Source organism: Rhinatrema bivittatum, chromosome 19 (assembly GCF_901001135.1).
Source record: "Rhinatrema bivittatum chromosome 19, aRhiBiv1.1, whole genome shotgun sequence".
In the NCBI taxonomy this organism is placed as follows: domain Eukaryota; kingdom Metazoa; phylum Chordata; class Amphibia; order Gymnophiona; family Rhinatrematidae; genus Rhinatrema; species Rhinatrema bivittatum.
In genome coordinates, this window is record NC_042633.1 from 39,252,721 (window position 1) to 39,275,740 (window position 23,020).

The following is a 23,020-nucleotide window of genomic DNA, read 5'->3' on the forward strand; positions in this document are numbered from 1 at the left end:
CGGGCGGTGACTCGGGTTCGGTCTGACTTTCCAGGAGTCTGTGGCCTCTTCCAGCACAACCGTGGCTGGCGGAGCGGCAGACTCCCTTCCCCGGACTCCGGGCGGTGACTCGGGTTCGGACTTCGTTTCCGAGGTCTGCGGCCCCTTCCAGCACAACCGCGGCTGGCGGAGCGGCAGACTGCCTTCCCCGGACTCCGGGCGGTGACTCGGGTTCGGACTTCGTTTCCGGGGTCTGCGGCCCCTTCCAGCACAACCGCGGCTGGCGGAGCGGCAGACTCCCTTCCCCGGACTCCGGGCGGTGACTCGGGTTCGGACTTCGTTTCCGGGGTCTGCGGCCCCTTCCAGCACAACCGCGGCTGGCGGAGCGGCAGACTGCCTTCCCCGGACTCCGGGCGGTGACTCGGGTTCGGACTGCCTCTCCTGCGGTGAGCAGGTCCCGCGCCCCTCCTCCTCAAAGAGCTTCAATCACTGCCTCTCCGAGGCTCAAAAGCCGCTCTAGTGGCTATTTTCAGCACAAACGAGGCTCGCAGAGCGGCAGACTCCCTTCCCCGGACTCCGGGCAGTGACTCGGGTTCGGATTTCTTTTCCAGGGTCTGCGGCCCCTTCCAGCACAACCGCGGCTGGCGGCGCGGCAGACTCCCTTCCCCCGGACTCCGGGCGGTGACTCGGGTTCGGACTTCGTTTCCAGGGTCTGCGGCCCCTTCCAGCACAACCGTGGCTGGTGGAGCGGCAGACTCCCTTCCCCGGACTCCGGGCGGTGACTCGGGTTCGGACTGCCTCCTCAAAGAGCTTCAATCGCTGCCTCTCTGAGGCTCAAAAGCCATTCTAATGGCTACTTTCAGCAGAACTGTGGCTAGCGGAGCTGCATTCTCCCTTCTCCGGGCGGTGACTCGGGTTGGGACTCCCTTTCCTGGGGTCAGGAGATCCCGGCCTCCTTCTAAAAGAGCTTCAATCACTGCCTCTCTGAGGCTCAAAAGCCGCTCTTGTGGCTACTTTCAGTAGAACTGTGGCTAGAGGAGTGACAGACTCCTTCTCCAGGCGGTGACTCGGCTTGGGACTGCCTTTCAAGGAGTCTGCGGCGGTTGTGCTGGAAGGGGCCGCAGACCCTGGAAACGAAGTCCGAACCCGAGTCACCGCCCGGAGTCCAGAGAAGGGAGTCTGCCGCTCCACCAGCCGCGGTTGTGCTGGAAGGGGCCGCAGAGTCGCCCGGAGCCCGGGAAAGGAGTCTGCCACGCCCCTGCTCGTAAAAGAGCTTCAATCGCTGCCTCTCTGAGCCTCAAAAGCCACGCTAGTGGAACTACGGCTGGCGGAGCTGCATTTTCCCTTCTTCGGGCGGTGACTCGGGTTGGGACTGCATTTCTTGGGGTCAGCGGGGTCCCGCGCCCCTCCTCCTAAAAGAGCTTCAATCACTGCCTCTCTGAGGCTCAAAGCCACTCTAGTGGCTACTTTCAGCAGAACTGTGGCTAGCGGAGTTGCATTTCTCCCTTCTCCGGGCGGGTGGACTCGGGTTGGAACTGCATTTCCCTGGGGTCTGCGGCCCCTTCCAGCACAACCGCGGCTGGCGGAGCCTCAGACTCCCTTCCCCGGACTCCGGGCGGTGACTCGGGTTCGGACTTCGTTTCCGGGGTCTGCGGCCCCTTCCAGCACAACCGCGGCTGGCAGAGCGGCAGACTCCCTTCCCCGGACTCCGGGCGGTGACTCGGGTTCGGACTTCGTTTCCGGGGTCTGCGGCCCCTTCCAGCACAACCGCGGCTGGCGGAGCCTCAGACTCCCTTCCCCGGACTCCGGGCGGTGACTCGGGTTCGGACTTCGTTTCCGGGGTCTGCTGCCCCTTCCAGCACAACCGCGTCTGGCGGAGCGGCAAACTCCCTTCCCCGGACTCCGGGCGGTGACTCGGGTTCGGACTTCGTTTCCAGGGGTCTGCGGCCCCTTCCAGCACAACCGCGGCTGGTGGAGGGCAGACTCCCCTCCCCGGACTCCGGGCGGTGACTCGGGTTCGGACTTCGTTTCCAGGGTCTGCGGCCCCTTCCAGCACAAACCGCGGCTGGCGGAGCGGCAGACTCCCTTCCCCGGACTCCGGGCGGTGACTCGGGTTCGGACTTCGTTTCCAGGGTCTGCGGCCCCTTCCAGCACAACCGTGGCTGGTGGAGCGGCAAACTCCCTTCCATGGACTCCGGGCGGTGACTCGGGTTCGGACTTCGTTTCCAGGGGTCTGCGGCCCCTTCCAGCACAACCGCGGCTGGCGGAGTGGCAGACTCCCTTCCCCGGACTCCGGGCGGTGACTCGGGTTCGGACTTCGTTTCCAGGGGTCTGCGGCCCCTTCCAGCACAACCGTGGCTGGTGGAGCGGCAAACTCCCTTCCCTGGACTCCGGGCGGTGACTCGGGTTCGGACTTCGTTTCCAGGGGTCTGCGGCCCCTTCCAGCACAACCGTGGCTGGTGGAGCGGCAAACTCCCTTCCCTGGACTCCGGGCGGTGATTCGGGTTCGGACTTCGTTTCCAGGGGTCTGCGGCCCCTTCCAGCACAACCGCGGCTGGCGGAGTGCCAGACTCCCTTCCCCGGACTCCGGGCGGTGACTCGGGTTCGGACTTCGTTTCCAGGGTCTGCGGCCCCTTCCAGCACAACCGTGGCTGGTGGAGCGGCAAACTCCCTTCCATGGACTCCGGGCGGTGACTCGGGTTCGGACTTCGTTTCCAGGGGTCTGCGGCCCCTTCCAGCACAACCGCGGCTGGCGGAGTGGCAGACTCCCTTCCCCGGACTCCGGGCGGTGACTCGGGTTCGGACTTCGTTTCCAGGGGTCTGCGGCCCCTTCCAGCACAACCGTGGCTGGTGGAGCGGCAAACTCCCTTCCCTGGACTCCGGGCGGTGACTCGGGTTCGGACTTCGTTTCCAGGGGTCTGCGGCCCCTTCCAGCACAACCGTGGCTGGTGGAGCGGCAAACTCCCTTCCCCGGACTCCGGGCGGTGACTCGGGTTCGGACTTCGTTTCCAGGGGTCTGCGGCCCCTTCCAGCACAGCCGCGGCTGGCGGAGTGGCAGACTCCCTTCCCCGGACTCCGGGCGGTGACTTGGGTTTGGACTTCGTTTCCAGGGGTCTGCGGCCCCTTCCAGCACAACCGCGGCTGGCGGAGCGGCAGACTCCCTTCCCTGGACTCCGGGCGGTGTCTCGGGTTCGGACTTCGTTTCCGGGGTCTGCGGCCCCTTCCAGCACAACCGCGGCTGGCGGAGCGGCAGACTCCCTTCCCCGGACTCCGGGCGGTGACTCGGGTTCGGACTTCATTTCCGGGGTCTGCGGCCCCTTCCAGCACAACCGTGGCTGGCGGAGCGGCAGACTCCCTTCCCCGGACTCCGGGCGGTGACTCGGGTTCGGACTTCGTTTCCAGGGTCTGCGGCCCCTTCCAGCACAACCGTGGCTGGTGGTGCGGCAAACTCCCTTCCCCGGACTCCGGGCGGTGACTCGGGTTTGGACTTCGTTTCCGGGGTCTGCGGCCCCTTCCAGCACAACCGCGGCTGGCGGAGCGGCAGACTCCCTTACCCGGACTCCGGGCGGTGACTCGGGTTCGGACTTCGTTTCCAGGGTCTGCGGCCCCTTCCAGCACAACCGTAGCTGGCGGAGTCGCAGACTCCCTTCCCCGGACTCCGGGCGGTGACTCGGGTTCGCGCAGGATGCAAATGATGAAAGTTTTAAAAATGCTGAGATCTTCTGTGATTTCTTCAAAGGAAACACTCTGATGCATCCATGAACTAGGCAGTACGAGAAATCTCTGGTTTGATGACAGAATGCTGGGTCCGTGACTCGGGTTCGGACTGCCTTTTTTCAGTTGCTGAGGTGATACCTCTCTCATGCTCAAAAGCCACTCTAGAGGCTCCTACCACCAGAACCGACTCCCTTCCCCGAACTCCGGGCGGTGACTCGGGTTCGGTCTGACTTTCCAGGAGTCTGTGGCCTCTTCCAGCACAACCGTGGCTGGCGGAGCGGCAGACTCCCTTCCCCGGACTCCGGGCGGTGACTCGGGTTCGGACTTCGTTTCCGGGGTCTGCGGCCCCTTCCTGCACAACCGCGGCTGGCGGAGCGGCAGACTGCCTTCCCCGGACTCCGGGCGGTGACTCGGGTTCGGACTTCGTTTCCGGGGTCTGCGGCCCCTTCCAGCACAGCCGCGGCTGGCGGAGCGGCAGACTCCCTTCCCCGGACTCCGGGCGGTGACTCGGGTTCGGACTTCGTTTCCGGGGTCTGCGGCCCCTTCCAGCACAACCGCGGCTGGCGGAGCGGCAGACTGCCTTCCCCGGACTCCGGGCGGTGACTCGGGTTCGGACTGCCTCTCCTGCGGTGAGCAGGTCCCGCGCCCCTCCTCCTCAAAGAGCTTCAATCACTGCCTCTCCGAGGCTCAAAAGCCGCTCTAGTGGCTATTTTCAGCACAAACGAGGCTCGCAGAGCGGCAGACTCCCTTCCCCGGACTCCGGGCAGTGACTCGGGTTCGGATTTCTTTTCCAGGGTCTGCGGCCCCTTCCAGCACAACCGCGGCTGGCGGCGCGGCAGACTCCCTTCCCCGGACTCCGGGCGGTGACTCGGGTTCGGACTTCGTTTCCAGGGTCTGCGGCCCCTTCCAGCACAACCTTGGCTGGCGGAGCGGCAGACTCCCTTCCCCGGACTCCGGGCGGTGACTCGGGTTCGGACTGCCTCCTCAAAGAGCTTCAATCGCTGCCTCTCTGAGGCTCAAAAGCCATTCTAATGGCTACTTTCAGCAGAACTGTGGCTAGCGGAGCTGCATTCTCCCTTCTCCGGGCGGTGACTCGGGTTGGGACTCCCTTTCCTGGGGTCAGGAGATCCCGGCCTCCTTCTAAAAGAGCTTCAATCACTGCCTCTCTGAGGCTCAAAAGCCGCTCTTGTGGCTACTTTCAGTAGAACTGTGGCTAGAGGAGTGACAGACTCCCTTCTCCAGGCGGTGACTCGGCTTGGGACTGCCTTTCAAGGAGTCTGCGGCGGTTGTGCTGGAAGGGGCCGCAGACCCTGGAAACGAAGTCCGAACCCGAGTCACCGCCCGGAGTCCAGAGAAGGGAGTCTGCCGCTCCACCAGCCGCGGTTGTGCTGGAAGGGGCCGCAGAGTCGCCCGGAGCCCGGGAAAGGAGTCTGCCACGCCCCTGCTCGTAAAAGAGCTTCAATCGCTGCCTCTCTGAGCCTCAAAAGCCACGCTAGTGGAACTACGGCTGGCGGAGCTGCATTTTCCCTTCTTCGGGCGGTGACTCGGGTTGGGACTGCATTTCTTGGGGTCAGCGGGTCCCGCGCCCCTCCTCCTAAAAGAGCTTCAATCACTGCCTCTCTGAGGCTCAAAAGCCACTCTAGTGGCTACTTTCAGCAGAACTGTGGCTAGCGGAGTTGCATTCTCCCTTCTCCGGGCGGTGACTCGGGTTGGAACTGCATTTCCCTGGGGTCTGCGGCCCCTTCCAGCACAACCGCGGCTGGCGGAGCCGCAGACTCCCTTCCCCGGACTCCGGGCGGTGACTCGGGTTCGGACTTCGTTTCCGGGGTCTGCGGCCCCTTCCAGCACAACCGCGGCTGGCGGAGCGGCAGACTCCCTTCCCGGACTCCGGGCGGTGACTCGGGTTCGGACTTCGTTTCCAGGGGTCTGCGGCCCCTTCCAGCACAACCGCGGCTGGCGGAGTGGCAGACTCCCTTCCCGGACTCCGGGCGGTGACTCGGGTTTGGACTTCGTTTCCAGGGGTCTGCGGCCCCTTCCAGCACAACCGCGGCTGGCGGAGTGGCAGACTCCCTTCCCCGGACTCCGGGCGGTGACTCGGGTTTGGACTTCGTTTCCAGGGGTCTGCGGCCCCTTCCAGCACAACCGCGGCTGGCGGAGCGGCAGACTCCCTTCCACGGACTCCGGGCGGTGACTCGGGTTCGGACTTCATTTCCGGGGTCTGCGGCCCCTTCCAGCACAACCGTGGCTGGCGGAGCGGCAGACTCCCTTCCCCGGACTCCGGGCGGTGACTCGGGTTCGGACTTCGTTTCCGGGGTCTGCGGCCCCTTCCAGCACAACCGTGGCTGGTGGAGCGGCAAACTCCCTTCCCCGGACTCCGGGCGGTGACTCGGGTTCGGACTTCGTTTCCAGGGGTCTGCGGCCCCTTCCAGCACAACCGCGGCTGGCGGAGCAGCAGACTCCCTTCCACGGACTCCGGGCGGTGACTCGGGTTCGGACTTCGTTTCCGGGGTCTGCGGCCCCTTCCAGCACAACCGCGGCTGGCAGAGCAGCAAACTCCCTTCCCCGGACTCCGGGGGGTGACTCGGGTTCGGACTTCATTTCCAGGGGTCTGCGGCCCCTTCCAGCACAACCGTGGCTGGCGGGGCGGCAGACTCCCTTCCCCGGACTCCGGGCGGTGACTCGGTTTCGGACTTCGTTTCCAGGGTCTGCGGCCCCTTCCAGCACAACCGTGGCTGGCGGAGTCGCAGACTCCCTTCCCCGGACTCCGGGCGGTGACTCGGGTTCGCGCAGGATGCAAATGATGAAAGTTTTAAAAATGCTGAGATCTTCTGTGATTTCTTCAAAGGAAACGCTCTGATGCATCCATGAACTAGGCAGTACGAGAAATCTCTGGTTTGATGACAGAATGCTGGGTCCGTGACTCGGGTTCGGACTGCCTTGTTTCAGTTGCTGAGGTGATACCTCTCTCATGCTCAAAGCCACTCTAGAGGCTCCTACCACCAGAACCGACTCCCTTCCCCGAACTCCGGGCGGTGACTCGGGTTCGGTCTGACTTTCCAGGAGTCTGTGGCCTCTTCCAGCACAACCGCGGCTGGCAGAGCGGCAGACTCCCTTCCCCGGACTCCGGGCGGTGACTCGGGTTCGGACTTCGTTTCCGGGGTCTGCGGCCCCTTCCAGCACAACCACGGCTGGCGGAGCGGCAGACTGCCTTCCCCGGACTCCGGGCGGTGACTCGGGTTCGGACTTCGTTTCCTGGGTCTGCGGCCCCTTCCAGCACAACCGCGGCTGGCGGAGCGTCAGACTCCCTTCCCCGAACTCCGGGTGGTGACTCGGGTTCGGACTTCGTTTCCGGGGTCTGCGGCCCCTTCCAGCACAACCGCAGCTGGCGGAGCGGCAGACTGCCTTCCCCGGACTCCGGGCGGTGACTCGGGTTCGGACTGCCTCTCCTGCGGTGAGCAGGTCCCGCGCCCCTCCTCCTCAAAGAGCTTCAATCACTGCCTCTCCGAGGCTCAAAAGCCGCTCTAGTGGCTACTTTCAGCACAAACGAGGCTGGCAGAGCGGCAGACTCCCTTCCCCGGACTCCGGGCAGTGACTCGGCTTCGGATTTCTTTTCCAGGGTCTGCGGCCCCTTCCAGCACAACCGCGGCTGGCGGCGCGGCAGACTCCCTTCCCCGGACTCCGGGCGGTGACTCGGGTTCGGACTTCGTTTCCAGGGTCTGCGGCCCCTTCCAGCACAACCGCGGCTGGCGGAGCGGCAGACTCCCTTCCCCGGACTCCGGGCGGTGACTCGGGTTCGGACTGCCTCCTCAAAGAGCTTCAATCGCTGCCTCTCTGAGGCTCAAAAGCCATTCTAATGGCTACTTTCAGCAGAACTGTGGCTAGCGGAGCTGCATTCTCTCTTCTCCGGGCGGTGACTCGGGTTGGGACTCCCTTTCCTGGGGTCAGGAGATCCCGGCCTCCTTCTAGAAGAGCTTCAATCACTGCCTCTATGAGGCTCAAAAGCCGCTCTAGTGGCTACTTTCAGTAGAACTGTGGCTAGAGGAGTGACAGACTCCCTTCTCCGGGCGGTGACTCGGCTTGGGACTGCCTTTCAAGGAGTCTGTGGCGGTTTGTGCTGGAAACGAAGTCCGAACCCGAGTCACCGACCGGAGTCCAGAGAAGGGAGTCTGCCGCTCCGCCAGCCGCGGTTGTGCTGGAAGGGGCCGCAGATTCGCCCGGAGCCCGGGAAAGGAGTCTGCCACGCCCCTGCTCGTAAAAGAGCTTCAATCACTGCCTCTCTGAGCCTCAAAAGCCACGCTAGTGGAACTACGGCTGGCGGAGCTGCATTTTCCCTTCTCCGGGCGGTGACTCGGGTTGGGACTGCATTTCTTGGGGTCAGCGGGTCCCGCGCCCCTCCTCCTAAAAGAGCTTCAATCACTGCCTCTCTGAGGCTCAAAAGCCACTCTAGTGGCTACTTTCAGCAGAATTGTGGCTAGCGGAGTTGCATTCTCCCTTCTCCGGGCGGTGACTCGGGTTGGAACTGCATTTCCCTGGGGTCTGCGGCCCCTTCCAGCACAACCGCGGCTGGCGGAGCGGCAGACTCCCTTCCCCGGACTCCGGGCGGTGACTCGGGTTCGGACTGCCTCTCCTGGGGTGCCCCCTCCCCTGGACACCGGGCGGTGACTCGGATTTGGACTTCCATTCCTGGGGTGTCCCCTCTCCTGGACTCCGGGCGTTGACTCGGGTTCGGACTTAATTTCCAGGGTCTGCAGCCTTTTCCAGCACAACAGTGGCTGGCGGAGCAGCAGATTCCCTTCCCCGGATTTCGGGTGGTGACTCGGGTTCACGCTGGATGCAAATGATGAAAGCTTTAACAATGCTGAGATCTTCTGTGATTTCTTCCAAAGGAAACGCTCTGATGCATCCATGAACTAGGCAGTACGAGAAATCTCTGATTTGATGACAGAATGCTGGGTCCGTGTCTCTCTTCCCCAGACTCCAGGAGGTGACTCGGGTTCGGACTTCTTTTCCTGGGGTTTTCGGCCCCTTTCAGCACAACCTTTACCTTATGTCATTGTCACCCATCCTATTAGAATCTCACTGTATCCCAGTTCTATAATGTTACCTTGTGTCATTGTCACCTGTCCTGTTAGAATCTCACTGTATCCCCGTTCTATGTTATGTTGTGTCATTGTCAGTCGTCTTATTACAATCTCACTGTATCCCATTTCTATAATTGTACCTTGTGTCATTGTCAACCTGTCCTGTTAGAATCTCACTGTTTCCCAGTTCTATAATGTTACCTTGTGTCATTGTCACTCGTCTTATTACAATCTCACTGTATCCCATTTCTATAATTTTACCTTCAGTCATTGTCAACCTGTCCTGTTAGAATCTCACTGTTTCCCAGTTCTATAATGTTACCTTGTGTCATTGTCACCTGTCCTGTTAGAATCTCACTGTATCCCCGTTCTATAATGTTACCTTGTGTCATTGTCACCTGTCCTGTTAGAATCTCACTGTATCCCCGTTCTATGTTATGTTGTGTCATTGTCACTCGTCCTTTTACAATCTCACTGTATCCCAGTTCTATAATGTTACCTTGTGTCATTGTCACCTGTCCTGTTAGAATCTCACTGTATCCCCGTTCTATGTTATGTTGTGTCATTGTCACTCGTCCTTTTACAATCTCACTGTATCCCAGTTCTATAATGTTACCTTGTGTCATTGTCACCTGTCCTGTTAGAATCTCACTGTTTCCCCGTTCTATAATGTTACCTTGTGTCATTGTCACCTGTCCTGTTAGAATCTCACTGTATCCCCGTTCTATGTTATGTTGTGTCATTGTCACTTGTCCTTTTACAATCTCACTGTATCCATGTTCTGTAATGTTACCTTGTGTCATTGTCACCTGTCCTGTTAGAATCTCACTGTATCCCCGTTCTATAATGTTACCTTGTGTCATTGTCACCTGTCCTGTTAGAATCTCACTGTATCCATGTTCTGTAATGTTACCTTGTGTCATTGTCACCCGTCCTGTTAGAATCTCACTGTGTATCCTGGAGGTGGGTGTTACGGGCCTTGCCTTCCTCCTATTGGAACTTCACACAGCTCCCTAAGTCCCCCTGCACAGCTCCCAATGCCCCCAGCCTCAGATTCCAGCAGGGAATGCTGAAGGGAATGGGTGCTGAGATGCCCACCCCCACTCCTAAATAAGGTTAGTAGCAGGGGGAGAGCATTTCTAGTAGTTGGGAGGCATCAGCCAGCCATGACAACCCTCCCCCCCCCTGACCTGTGACCTCACACACTGCATTCTGGGACTCACTGTTTGACAAGTCGGCTGAAGCCACCCACAATGTATTAACAAAGAAGGACGTTTGCTGTAGACCTAACATTGTCTAAGTGTCTCCAACATTTTGTACACCTATCCTGCCATTTCTTTCTCTGAACTTCAATGTTCAAGCAGCGGAAAGGATCAGTTATGTACGGATTCACATTTCTTGTTACTCCAGTCAGAAAAGATTTCGAAGAAAAGAACCTTAAAAATCTTGGGGGTGGGATGATCCCTCAGAGATGATTCTTGGAAGTGCCCCACAGCTCCACCCTAAGACTGATCATGGCATTGGGTGGGGGGGGGGGGGGGGGAGTGGCTTATGAGTCTCCTCCAGCTGTGCCCTGGGTCTCCCATCAAAGTGGGGAGCAGAAGGTCTTAGCACCCCCCCCCCCCCCTTAGCAGCTACCCACATCCCTTTGGACTCCTTTCAGAAGCAGGCACAGAGGGGCTTAGCACTCTTCCCCAGGAGCTCCTCCCCCCCCCCAATCAGTACAGGAGAGCAAAGGGGCTTAGTAAGCTTCCCCAGGAGACCCTGAGTCAAGCATCAGAAGCAGGCGAGGAGGAGCGGTACTCCCTCCCTCGGGAGCCAGCCACGGGCTCTCCCCTCCTCTTTATTGCTGACCTTGTACACAGAGCAGCAGATAAACTCTTTCCATGGGGAGGAAGCACAGCTTTGTTTTTGTTTGAATCAGCACCTTGGGCCTGGAAAAGATGGTGTCAGCAGTCAATCCCCGCCACTCCCCCCCCCCCCCCCCCCTCTGCAGCCTTGTGACTCTCAAGACAACTCCACTTCTGCTTTCCAGAAAGGCTGGTCCATGGAGGAGGGAGAGTGTCCCTGAGGGAGGGAGTGGGGGTGTGTGTCTGGGAGGGGAGTTAGAATGGTTGGGTGAGGAGGGGGGTGGGCACTGAGGTACTTTGGGCCTCCTGATTTCTGAGTTTATTCCCACCTGAACGTACCCTCCTGCTCCCTGACTGCCCTCTCCCTCACCGTGCAGCCTGTAACACTACAGTCCCAGATCTGCTCTCTAGTGACGGGAACCCGCCTGCTGGCGTGGCTCAGCTCCTTCTGTACAAAACAGATCAGGAACCAGGCTCCCGCTAAACCCAAACAGATAGCAAAAACTGCTTCCTGGAAGGGTGACCCCTGGGTCAAGCCAGGCCCTGGGTCTAATACAATGGTATTTACTTCCCGGGTTGGGGGGGGGGGGGGGTAGGAAAACCAGCCCTGACTCCACGAGTGTACCCGGACAGCGGATACAGATCCTGGCTGGATCACTAGCAGAGTCAGCTCCTTGGGACAGGGACTTCTCCTCCTGCCGAGGGGGGGGGAAGAGCTGATCTCCCCCAGACCGGTCTGACTGTGGCTGGGGCAGGGCTGTCGTGCAGCAGCCACCACCTGGGCAGAGGATATACAACTGGCTCTCCCCAGCCCCCCCACCCCCCTCATTCACAGTCCCTCACCCACGGTGTCACCTTGGCAGGTTTGGGTTTCCAGTGACTCGGTAACGTGAGCTGTCCCCTCCCCTTTCGTAGCAGCAGTTCAAGGCTGCGAGCCTCACCTGCTCAGTGACTCGGCAGGGACCAGAGACCCGTCCTTCCCCAGCAGTAAGGTTTACTGTCAGGCCTGTGGGAGGGACTGCGCACGCCAGCTGTCGGTCCCTTTCTCTTATTAATGCTCTGGTATCTGTACCCCGGGCAGGAGATCCGTATCGGACCCTAACGCTCCACCTCTGAGTCCTGGCGACCTTCCTCCCCTGAGCCCTCCCTTCTGGCACCTCAAACCCACAAAAAAACCTAAACGAGGATTCGCCCTCAGCCCCGGTAGCCCCTGAAGGGACCCCCAAAACCAGGGCTGGTGCTTCCATTAGGTGAATTAGGCGCTCACCTTAAGGGCTAAGATTTTGAGAGTGGCAAAATCCCAGCAGTGGGAGCCCAACCTGCCAGCAGCAGAAGAATGGAGGGTGTGAAGGGGTGGTGAAAGAGAGAGAGGGAAGGGACAATGCAGTGGAGGAGAGGAGAGATGCTGGCACTATGGACAGGAATCAGAGAGAAAGGGTGATGCTGGGCAGAGGTTAAAAGAAAGGGGTGAGGGGATGCCATCAGTAGGAGGGGGGGGGGGGGGAGGGAGAGGAGAGGCAAGATGGAAGGTTTGCCTATGGGCACCGAGCGCCCTTGCACGGGTTCTCCCAATGTGCTGACTCACGGCCCTTCAAGAAACACAAGGCCCGAGAGCTGTTCTGATCCAGGCCTCCACTCCCTCCTCTTCCATGACACAGCAAAAAAAAAAAAAAAAAAATCCACCTAGGAGGAGGAGGAGGAGAAGGGCAGAAGCAAAGTGAACCTCAAAATAAAGCTGTTCCCACGCCCCCTCACTATACTGCGGTGGAAGTAAAGTCACATGTGGACATCGGGCAATGTCCAGCAGAGCCACAACCTCAGACCGCCTGCCCACAGCCTGGGGTTACTGCTCCGCTGCCACCCTGCAGGAAGGGAAATTGTAAACAGCATAGCAATCGTGCCAATGTGAGCTGGAGAGAGGGGGGTCAGGGAAAAGTGCCCCCCCCCCCCAATGCATGCAAACAAAGCACCCGCAGGGAGTCACAGGGCAGAGACACACACACAGTACCAGCAGGGAGATACAGAGCAGAGAGAGAGACACACACCCACTCTCTCTCTCACAGCAGGGAGATACAGAGCAGAGAGAGACACATACTTTCTCACACACAACAGGGAGATACAGAGCAGAGAGAGAGAGACGCATACATATACAAAACACACACTCTCTCTCTCTCTCTCACAACAGAGAGAGACAAACACACAGTACCAGCAGGGCGATACAGAGCAGAGAGAGAGACACTCTCTCTCTCTCACAGCAGGGAGATAGAGCAGAGAGAGAGATGCATACACACATACACACACTCTCTCTCTCTCACTCTAACAGCAGGGAGATACAGAGCAGAGAGAGACCACACACACACACACACTCTCTCTCACACAACAGGGAGATACAGAGCAGAGACACCCCCTGGGCACGGAGTCTCCTCAAGAGTGTCTCTGACTCCTTGCTCCCATTTGCTGCTTGCCAGTCACATACTTACAGCTCTAGGTACTGCAGAGGGGAAAAGGAGCAGAAAGCTCAGGCTGTGTTTTTTTGAAAGTCAGATTCAAATAACTTTATTTGCGTGCCAGTCTTACATTTATTACAAATAAATATCCGGTGAGAATGGGGGTTGGAGATCGTGAGGTTCAGGCCCCACGGGAACCTCTCTCCTCTTCCAAGCTCACGAGTTTCTCATCCCCTTATGCTCACCATTTGTGTAACCTGTGGTGGGTGGGGGAGCGCTGGGGGCTGTTGTCTCTACCCTCTCCTCAAGGCTGCAGTATGGGAGGAAGTGGATGTCGTCCTGTTTAGCTGCAAATAGGGTTTAGCTCAGTTTCGCTGGGGGTGGGGAGGATGAGGTAATTAAAACTGACACCCCCCTTCTAATGAAGGTGGGGATGGGAGGGGCCCCTTGCATATCTCTACACCTCCTCATTACCTCCCATTTCAGCCTGCAGCAATAGTTCTGGCAATTTTTATGCCCCCCCCCTCCCCCCCAGGATTCGTTCTGTCCCTGGGGAAGTGTTGCTGGATTCTTAGCCCAGCTATTAAATGTCTCAGTATGAATGGGGGGGGGGGGGGGCTCAAACAAAGGGTGGATTTCTTTTCTTTTGGGGGGGGCCTATTATTTACTAAATCCCACTCAGGGCTCCCCCCACTCCCAGCATGGCTGTTAGAAGAGTGGGGCAGGGGTTCTACTCCATCTTTCTGGGGGTGACTTGGAAACAGTGGGACTGCTATGCTCCCCCCCCCCTGCATTGCTATTAGACCTGAAAGTCTTGTATGCATGGGATACAGAGGGTAGGGGTGTGGTTCCTGGGGGGCTGGGCCCCTGCTGCTGCTCTTGGGGTATAGGATGGGGTCTTAGTGCTCTGCCGGGAGGCTGCTGACTTGCTGCTGGTCTCTGATCTCTTGCAGGGGTATCCCTTTGACCGGGATGATGTGGCCCCTGGCTTAAGCTCTCAGAGTTCTTCCAGCAGCGGTGTGTGTGTGTGAGGGGGGGGGGGGTTGGGACAGGTCCTGCTCCCTCATCCTCTCAGGGCAGGATTTGGGATGACAAATCCAGTGCCTGTGCTCACTTTTGCTCAGGTTAAGAATTGATCCTGCTCCTGGGGACTGTTTTGGACCTTCTCTCCCCCAGTACTAACAGTGCTACTAGAGTTGGGGAAATATTATTAATATGCTGCATCCATCCAGGACCCCTGCTTGTCTTGGCTTTTGGCCAACTTCATAGATCATCTTCCCTAGCCCTGGACAGCAGCACTTGCTCCTCTAGGGATGGTGCTGGTGCTTACAAAAATGCTGTAGTATGTAGCAGAAACCTGAATCAGATGCCCAGGGGAATGGGACCCGGGCCACAGGGTATGCCCTGAAGCTGGAGATGACCTTGCACCAAGCTCAGCTGGACCTGCACAAGATCACCATGGACCAAGCTGATCCCCATGTAAGTTGCTTTTTTTGGTGCTAGCTACTTGAGCAAGGGACAAATGCAGCTGACACCACTGGGCACACAATAGCCCTGGTCCGTCTGTCTAAGCACAGGAGGGGTGGGAAGGCCTGAGCTCTAACATTTAGTCATGTGCTCAGTTCATATAGAGATCTGGGGCCATTTAATTGGACTTGAATGCTGTTTCTATGTTAAAGAGAAATGGAGAATATATGGGAGCTTCTCCCTGCTGTAGGGGTGGGTGACTGGAGAACCTAGTTACAGCCTCCGATGCTATCCAGGTGACTTTGCATCTCATTTCATGATCTGTAATTCTGGACAGATGTGTCTTCCTAGAGTCCCACATACTGGAGGAAGAGGTGAAGCTGGGAGACCACAGCGCCAGCCTGGCCAGGCTGAAGGTGGCAGAAGTGGGCATGGGACAGTTCCTGTTTGACAAGCTGACACTGGATGAGGACAGCAACTAGAGGGGGAGGGTATAAGTGTGCCCCTGCATCGTGGGGGTAAGGTTCTGTTACTGAATTACAATAAAAGACATTCTGGAAACATTTTGTCTGTCTGATCCTTTGGGGTAGGAGGAAAAGCATGGGCAATGGCTCTAGGTGAGGTGATGACCTTCCCTACCAAAATAGAGCAGAGGTGTTTATAGGTAAACTGACGCTACCCTGTAATTTAATCTAACAGCTCCCCTTCTCACCTTTCAGGAGAATGCAGAGAATTGGAATACAGTGAGATTCTAACAAGACAGGTGACAATGACACAAGGTAACATTATAGAACTGGGATACAGTAAGATTCTAACAGGACAGGTGACAATGACACAAGGTAACAGAACTGGGATACAGTGAGATTCTAACAGGATGGATGACAAAGACACAAGGTAACATTATAGAACTGGGATACAGTGTACCAGTGATACAATAAACATCACAGCACCATAGCATGAAAGACAGAGATACTAAAGCCAAAAAAAGCCGAGTTTCAGTGGAAGGGGGGAATCAGAATTTATTTCATTTTTCTATATTGCTGTTTGGAAAGGACCATCACATCGGTTTACAATCTAACCACAGTAGATAATCCTGGATGGGGGCTGCAAAGCAGAGCCCTGCTTCTCCTCTTGAGCCCACACAGAGACCTCCCTGCCTGGCCAGAAATAAACTGCTAAAGTGAGGTTCAGCCACCACTGGTTCCTATTTGCCAGTATCAGCAGGGACCGTGGGCAGGTGCAGACCATAGTTTGTGACAAACACCCCCCCCCCTCAAGATATGAAACAGCTCTGCTGCTGTCTGACCTGCTCCCTTTCAGAAACACCCCCCCAAGACTCTGCCCAGGTAATGAGCTGCATCCCTGCCAATCTTATTTCAGATGTAGGAGTACAAGTTGCCAGCACTTCCCCCCATGATGAGAAACTGGGGCATGGAAGCTGCATGTGCCTTAGTAGTGGGTCAGTCGAGGGGGGGGGGGGGGATTGATGCACTTGTGTGCACTGTCCCCCTCAAAAAAAAAAAAAAAAAAAAAGTAGAGCAGGAGAACAAGTGCCAGCTTGGAGAAGAGACCTGGTAGTTTAGGACAGTTATTCACCAGAGGCCTGGAGGGTACCTGATACTCAGCACCCATGCACAAGTGAAGTGGAAGCCTAGCAGGAGACCCTGAAGGCCGTCACATTTAAGTGTTTTAGCACAACTCTGTGCAGAGGGGGTGCAGGCCCTACTCCTATTGTGATCAGCCCCTTGTGGCCAGGAGGAGGGATGGGTAAGAGCCTCCTAAGCTGAGGAGGGGGGGGGGGGGGGTGGAAATGTTAGCAAGACTGCAGCTCCCCTACCCCCAGGAGGGAGATGAGAAGCCATTTTGTACCCTCCCCCAGGGAAGGGGACAGCCTAACCTTAGAGCAGCTTTCGGATGAGCTAAAGAGGACACAACGAGTTTTAATGCTCAACACGGCTTTATTGGAAAAATCATGTTTGACAAACAAGCCTGCACCACAGATCTCTCAGCTGGAGGCTGTGGGGGGGGGGGGGGGGGGGGGGGGGATATCCACCCCCCTCCAGAACCAGGCAGGCCGGCTTTAGCTGCTCTTCTCCATGCTGTGCTTGTCAAACAGGTACTCGCCCATGCCGTTCTGGGGCACCCCCAGGCGCTTCAGGTTGGTGATGTAGTCTCCCAGCTTCTTGATGGCCTTCACCTGCTCCTCCAGGTACTCGTTCTCCAGGAAGTCGCAGAGCTGCGGGGGCGGGAGAGAAGGGTTAAGACTTGCTCGGCAGCTACGTGAAGGGGGAAGGACCTCATTACCACCTGAAATCTCAGTCATCCCGCATTGCCCCCCCCCCCCCCTCCTCAGGTTAATGCAGGAAGCAGCTGGTACACCTTCGATACTCACTTGGGGATCCACCCTTGTCGGAAGCCAGCTTGTGCAGGTCCAGCAGGGCCTGGTTCACAGTCTTCTCCAGCTGAAGGGCAGCTTGCATGGCCTCCAGGGTGTTACCCCACTCGTCACGCTCCGGCTTCTGCCAGACAGAAAGAGGGGAGCCATGAGGCTGGGGGCTAATCCCCCCAGATGCACAGGACAGTGGGGACACCAAGGGTAGGAGTTGCCAGGGATCACCCTTCAGATACATGCAATGCATACAGGCCTTGCAGCCTTCCCCCACCCCCTTTTTAAAGTTACAGCCATTGCCCACCTTGATGTCCTGCAGCACGGCGCGGCCCCCTCGCTTGTTCTGGTACTTGAGGAATTTCTCCGCGTGCTCCCGCTCCTCGTGGCTCTGCTCCTTGAAGAACTCGGCCACATGGTGCAGGGCCACGTCATCCCGTTCAAAGTAATAGGACTGGAGAGAAGAGAGAGAGGTAGTTAGTGCCTGAACCCTGGGGAGGTGAGAGTTACTCAAGGTCAGGAGAGAGAGAGAGAGAGAGAGAGAGAGAGCAGGACTTTTGACGTTAAGTGTTTACAGCACCTCCCTCCCCTTCTTCCTGAGCCCAGGGGGGACACCCACCTCCTTACAGACCAGAATAACCAGTAGCACAGGGCCCTCTCCTGACCTGTGGGCAGCCCCACCTTCTTGGAGACTCTCCAACAGGCTCAGACAGGTAAGGGGAGGAGGTGAGAGCAGACTCCAGTAAACAGCAGCTTGAATGACAGGGAGGGAGGGAGGGAGGGGGGAGGGGGGAACCGGGTTAAGGCCAGAGCTGTTTAACCCTTTACATGCCACATTCCCGCCCCCGTAATGGGACCAGGAAAAGAAGGGCAGAGACAACAGGGGACTTGACATCCCTCTAAAGCTGGATCATTAGAGACCCACTCCACCTCTTCCAGCTCAGAGGAGGGCCCAGGGACAGATCCTCCACCCTTCGATGCTCAGTTAAACCAGAGCCAAACCAGCTTAGGGGTCTAAGCCTAGTAGCAGACATTATGGTTTCAGAAATAGGAAGGGAGCATCCTCCCTGTCACCCTCCCAGATACACAGCATGGGAGGGGTGCAAATGGGAAGGGGGGGGAAGAGGTAGGAGGAGCACTCACCTGGAAGAGGTAGATGAGGCAGATGGGAAGGGGGGGGGGGGGGAGAGAGGTAGATGAGACAGAGGAGACACACCTACCCCCCGCTGCAGGAGGGAGGTAGAGGGTGAAGCGCACTAGGTTTAAGAAACAGAAGGAAAATAGCTTAACACCTAGGGTAGGGGCAATCACTCACCATGGAGAGGGAGCGATAGGAAGACGACCCTCACCCCCGGATATTCGTTCAGTGAGGCGGGAGATAGGAACGGAGGAGCAGTCCCCATGGAGAGGGAGGAGACGAGCCCCCGAGAAACTCACCATGGAGAGGGAGCGATAGGAAGACGACCCTCGCCCCCGGGTATTCGGAAGTGGAGCCGGGAGATAGGAACGGAGGAGCAGTCCCCATGGAGAAGGAGGAGAGGAGCCCCCTAGCCCCCGGGGCACTCACCATGGAGAGGTAGGTGTAGGAGGCGTAGAGCTCCATGTTCACCATGCGGTTGATGGCTGCCTCGCACTCACGGTGGAAGTTCTGGCGCACCTGGGACTCCATGACGGCGTTTCGCTGGCTCGGGTGGCGGAAAAAGAGGACAGAGAGCGGAGAGCAGCGGGAGGAAGGACTCGGAGACGGTTCCGTTCAATCACTGTTGAAGCAAGAACGCAGCTCGGAGCCGGGATCTGGGAGTCGAACGCTGGAGCCCGCGCTTATATAGCCCGGGAGGAGGGGCGGGGCCAGGGCGCCCACCAATCGCAGAGCCCTCCACGCCCTTCCCTCACACACACCCCCCCCTCCCCCGCTGGATGAGATCACCTCGGGCTCTTCCGTCCATCCGCCTCTCCTCCCGCAGGAGGTGCGCGGAGTCTTCCCAGCCCGCCCGGATCCCAGGCCTTTCCCCATCCCCTCGCCGTGGCATTGCCTCCCCACCCCCCGGCAGGAATGGGGTGAAAGTCTGAGGGGCGCAGCCGGCCTGCAAGGGATGGCGCGTGGTGCATTCTGCTAGCCGGAACCACATGTCCCACAATGCACTGGGAGGTCGCCTCAGCAGCTCCATTTTCCTGGCATTACAGTTTTACACGTGATAGCAAAGTACCCCCCTCATAACTGTTTAAATAAATACGAAATGACAAATAATAATAATAATAGTGGCAGCTCTGTGTGTGCTGCAGGAGGGGAGGCAGAGCCCCTTCCAGGGGCCCAGAGGGGTGGGGGAGCGCTTACCCTGCAGAGAGGAAAATATCAGAAGCAGGAGTGCCAGGGCCTCAAACCCAAGTCTGATGGCCACTGGCTGGCCAGGCACAGCTGACAGCTAGCCCTCACTCCCCCACCAGCGAGGAGCCTTTGTACCTGCCTGGGGTGACAATCCCCCAAACCACCATCAGCCCCAGCCCAGGAGTCCTCCATGTGCACAGGGTTTCGCCTCAGGAAGGGCTGAGGCTCCCTCCGGGACAGTGAGCAGATCACGAGGTAGTCAATCACGGTGATGCAGCAGAAAAGTAGGAGGCACAGGAGGGCCAGTGCAAGCCCAGCATGACTCAGCAGGATGGAAGCCCTGGAGGAGCTGGGAGAGAGAGCCCCAGGGGGCACAACAGACCTAGAATGTACTCAAAACAGAGCTTCGTGACAGAATGGCACGCCAGGCCCTCCCTTCACACCCCCACTATAGACACAGAGCCGTGCACCCATACAGCCCCTGCCTTGTGCATGCCCGCTTCTGGCCTCCAGCCCACCACTCCCAGACTAAGAGCAGAGCTCTGGGCGGCAGGAGCTGGGAGCACCGCACTTTATACTGGAAGGGGCAGATTGAGAGACTGGGGAGGGCTGGGAGTTGTAGCTCCGAAGGCTGAGCAGGTTCAGGTAAGGTGGGGGGTGGGCGGAGGAGAGGACTGCAGGTGCCTAAAGGGAGGGGGTGCGAGACATCCTCCTGGGTATCAGAGGGCAGGGGTCCCCAACCACCGGTCCGCGGCGCCGCCAAGCACCGGCAGGTGCGTCGCGCGCTCCCGCTGCCGTTGCCGCCGGGCTGTCAGCACGTGCAAGCCCAGTGGGAACGGCAGCGGTGCTAGAAGAAGCTCTGGCACCCGCGGCTGGGCCTTTTCTTCTTCCCGCGCCTGCCCCCCCCCCCGCGTGACCCGGAACAGGAAGTGGTGCGCGGGAAGGAGAAAGAGAGCCGAGCCGCGTGGAAAAGTAGCAGCAGCGGCTGCAGCATCGGTCCCCGAGCAATAGAAGCAGCCGGTAATGGAGAAAGGAGACAGCAGCAGGAGCCTCCCGCGGCCGATGGGATTCTTCTTTCTTGGCCAGCGGGGGCTGCTGCAGCTCCCATTTGTGCTCCGGGGGGGGGGGGAGAAGAGGAAGTGAGTGAGAGAAAGAGAGAGAAGCAGCCGGCCAGCCTGTGTGTGATTGACTGGGCAGAGAGCTGATGTGTGTGTGTATGTGAGAGACAATGAAAGTGACTGCTCAGGGAGATGACTGATGTGTATGGGAGAGTGTGAGACATTAGTCAGGGAGGTGACTGATGTGTGTGTGTGAAAGAGAGAAAAGGCATGGAAGTGAGAAATCTGGGTATGTGAGAAAGCATGGGAGTAAGAAGCCTGGTGTTGGGGGGGGATGTGTGTGAAAGAAAGCATGGGAGTGAGAAATCTGGGTATGTGGGAAAGCATGGGAGTAAGAAGCCTTGGGTTTGGGGGGATGTGTGTGAAAGAAAGCATGGGAGTGAGAAATCTGGGTATGTGGGAAAGCATGGGAGTAAGAAGCCTGGTGTTGGGGGGGGGGGGGATGTGTGTGAAAGAAAGCATGGAAGTGAGAAATCTGGGTATGTGGGAAAGCATGGGAGTAAGAAGCCTGGTGTTGGGGGGGGGGGGGGTGTGTGTGAAAGAAAGCATGGAAGTGAGAAATCTGGGTATGTGAGAAAGCATGGGAGTAAGAAGCCTGGTTGTTGGGGGGGGATGTGTGTGAAAGAAAGCATGGAGTGAGAAATCTGGGTATGTGGGAAAGCATGGGAGTAAGAAGCCTGGTGTTGGGGGGGATGTGTGTGAAAGAAAGCATGGGAGTGAGAAATCTGGGTATGTGGGAAAGCATGGGAGTAAGAAGCCTGGTGTTGGGGGGGGGGGGGATGTGTGTGAAAGAAAGCATGGAAGTGAGAAATCTGGGTATGTGGGAAAGCATGGGAGTAAGAAGCCTGGTGTTGGGGGGGGGGGATGTGTGTGAAAGAAAGCATGGAAGTGAGAAATCTGGGTATGTGGGAAAGCATTGGGAGTAAGAAGCCTGGTGTGGGGGGGGGGGGATGTGTGTGAAAGAAAGCATGGAAGTGAGAAATCTGGGTATGTGGGAAAGCATGGGAGTAAGAAGCCTGGTGTTGGGGGGGGGGGATGTGTGTGAAAGAAAGCATGGAACTGAGAAATCTGGGTATGTGGGAAAGCATGGGAGTAAGAAGCCTGGTGTTGGGGGGGGGGGGGATGGTGTGAAAGAAAGCATGGGAGTGAGAAATCTAGTATGTGAGAAAGCATGGGAGTAAGAAGCCGTGGTGTTGGGGGGGATGTGTGTGAAAGAAAGCATGGGAGTGAGAAATCTGGGTATGGGAAAGCATGGAGTAAGAGCCTGGTGTTGGGGGGATGTGTGTGTGAAAGAAAGCATGGGAGTGAGAAATCTGGGTATGTGGGAAAGCATGGGGAGTAAGAAGCCTGGTGTTGGGGGGGATGTGTGAAAGAAAGCATGGGAGTGAGAAATGGGTATGTGGGAAAGCATGGAGTAGAAGCCTGGTGTTGGGGGGGGGGATGTGTGTGAAGAAAGCATGGGAGTGAGAAAATCTGGGTAGTGGGAAAGCATGGGAGTAAGAAGCCTGGTGTTGGGGGGGGGGATGTGGTGAAAGAAGCATGGAAGTGAGAAATCGGGTATGTGGGAAAGCATGGGAGTAAGAAGCCTGGTGTTGGGGGGGGGGGGATGTGTGTGAAAGAAAGCATGGGAGTGAGAAATCTGGGTATGTGGGAAAGCATGGGAGTAAGAAGCCTGGTGTTGGGGGGGGGGGGATGTGTGTGAAAGAAAGCATGGGAGTGAGAAATCTGGGTATGTGGGAAAGCATGGGAGTAAGAAGCCTGGTGTTGGGGGGGGGATGTGTGTGAAAGAAAGCATGGAAGTGAGAAATCTGTGTATGTGGGAAAGCATGGGAGTAAGAAGCCTGGTGTTGGGGGGGGATGTGTGTGAAAGAAAGCATGGGAGTGAGAAATCTGGGTATGTGGGAAAGCATGGGAGTAAGAAGCCTGGTGTTGGGGGGGGGGGGGATGTGTGTGAAAGAAAGCATGGAACTGAGAAATCTGGGTATGTGGGAAAGCATGGGAGTAAGAAGCCTGGTGTTGGGGGGGGGGGGGATGTGTGTGAAAGAAAGCATGGGAGTGAGAAATCTAGGTATGTGAGAAAGCATGGGAGTAAGAAGCCTGGTGTTGGGGGGGATGTGTGTGAAAGAAAGCATGGGAGTGAGAAATCTGGTATGTGGGAAAGCATGGGAGTAAGAAGCCTGGTGTTGGGGGGGATGTGTGTGAAAGAAAGCATGGGAGTGAGAAGAAATCTGGGTATGTGGGAAAGCATGGGAGTAAGAAGCCTGGTGTTGGGGGGGGATGTGTGTGAAAGAAAGCATGGGAGTGAGAAATCTGGGTATGTGGGAAAGCATGGGAGTAAGAAGCCTGGTGTTGGGGGGGATGTGTGTGAAAGAAAGCATGGGAGTGAGAAATCTGGGTATGTGGGAAAGCATGGGAGTAAGAAGCCTGGTGTTGGGGGGGGGGGGATGTGTGTGAAGAAAGCATGGGAGTGAGAAATCTGGGTATGTGGGAAAGCATGGGAGTAAGAAGCCTGGTGTTGGGGGGGATGTGTGTGAAAGAAAGCATGGGAGTGAGAAATCTGGGTATGTGGGAAAGCATGGGAGTAAGAAGCCTGGTGTTGGGGGGGATGTGTGTGAAAGAAAGCATGGGAGTGAGAAATCTGGGTATGTG

The 23,020-nt window shown here is 57.7% G+C and overlaps 2 protein-coding genes and 2 pseudogenes across 3 annotated transcripts; 3 read left to right on the forward strand and 1 right to left on the reverse strand.

Annotated features, from left to right (window-relative positions):
• The first annotated feature begins 3,664 nt into the window (after positions 1–3,664).
• LOC115081237 lies at positions 3,665–3,735 on the forward strand (annotated as a pseudogene).
• A 2,752-nt stretch (positions 3,736–6,487) lies between these two features.
• LOC115081244 lies at positions 6,488–6,558 on the forward strand (annotated as a pseudogene).
• Positions 6,559–13,232: 6,674 nt separating this feature from the next.
• On the forward strand, positions 13,233–15,023 carry LOC115080395 (ferritin light chain, oocyte isoform-like). Its single transcript, XM_029584538.1, has 4 exons — positions 13,233–13,248; positions 14,471–14,553; positions 14,652–14,656; positions 14,879–15,023. Exons 1-4 carry the CDS (start codon positions 13,233–13,235, stop codon positions 15,021–15,023), a joined length of 249 nt encoding a protein of 82 aa, XP_029440398.1.
• A 1,456-nt stretch (positions 15,024–16,479) lies between these two features.
• On the reverse strand, positions 16,480–18,735 carry LOC115081169 (ferritin heavy chain B-like). 2 transcript variants are annotated; one of them, XM_029585682.1, is made up of 4 exons: positions 18,495–18,735; positions 17,235–17,381; positions 16,946–17,060; positions 16,480–16,809 (listed from the first exon to the last, which is right to left on the reverse strand). In XM_029585682.1, the coding sequence occupies exons 1-4, from the start codon at positions 18,594–18,596 to the stop codon at positions 16,622–16,624; spliced, it is 552 nt and encodes a 183-aa protein (XP_029441542.1). In that variant the 5' UTR covers positions 18,597–18,735; the 3' UTR covers positions 16,480–16,621. The 2 variants fall into 2 exon arrangements, with proteins under 2 accessions (XP_029441542.1, XP_029441541.1); XM_029585681.1 differs by having other exon boundaries at positions 16,556–16,777; positions 16,934–17,060; positions 18,495–18,733.
• Between the last annotated feature and the right edge of the window lie 4,285 nt (positions 18,736–23,020).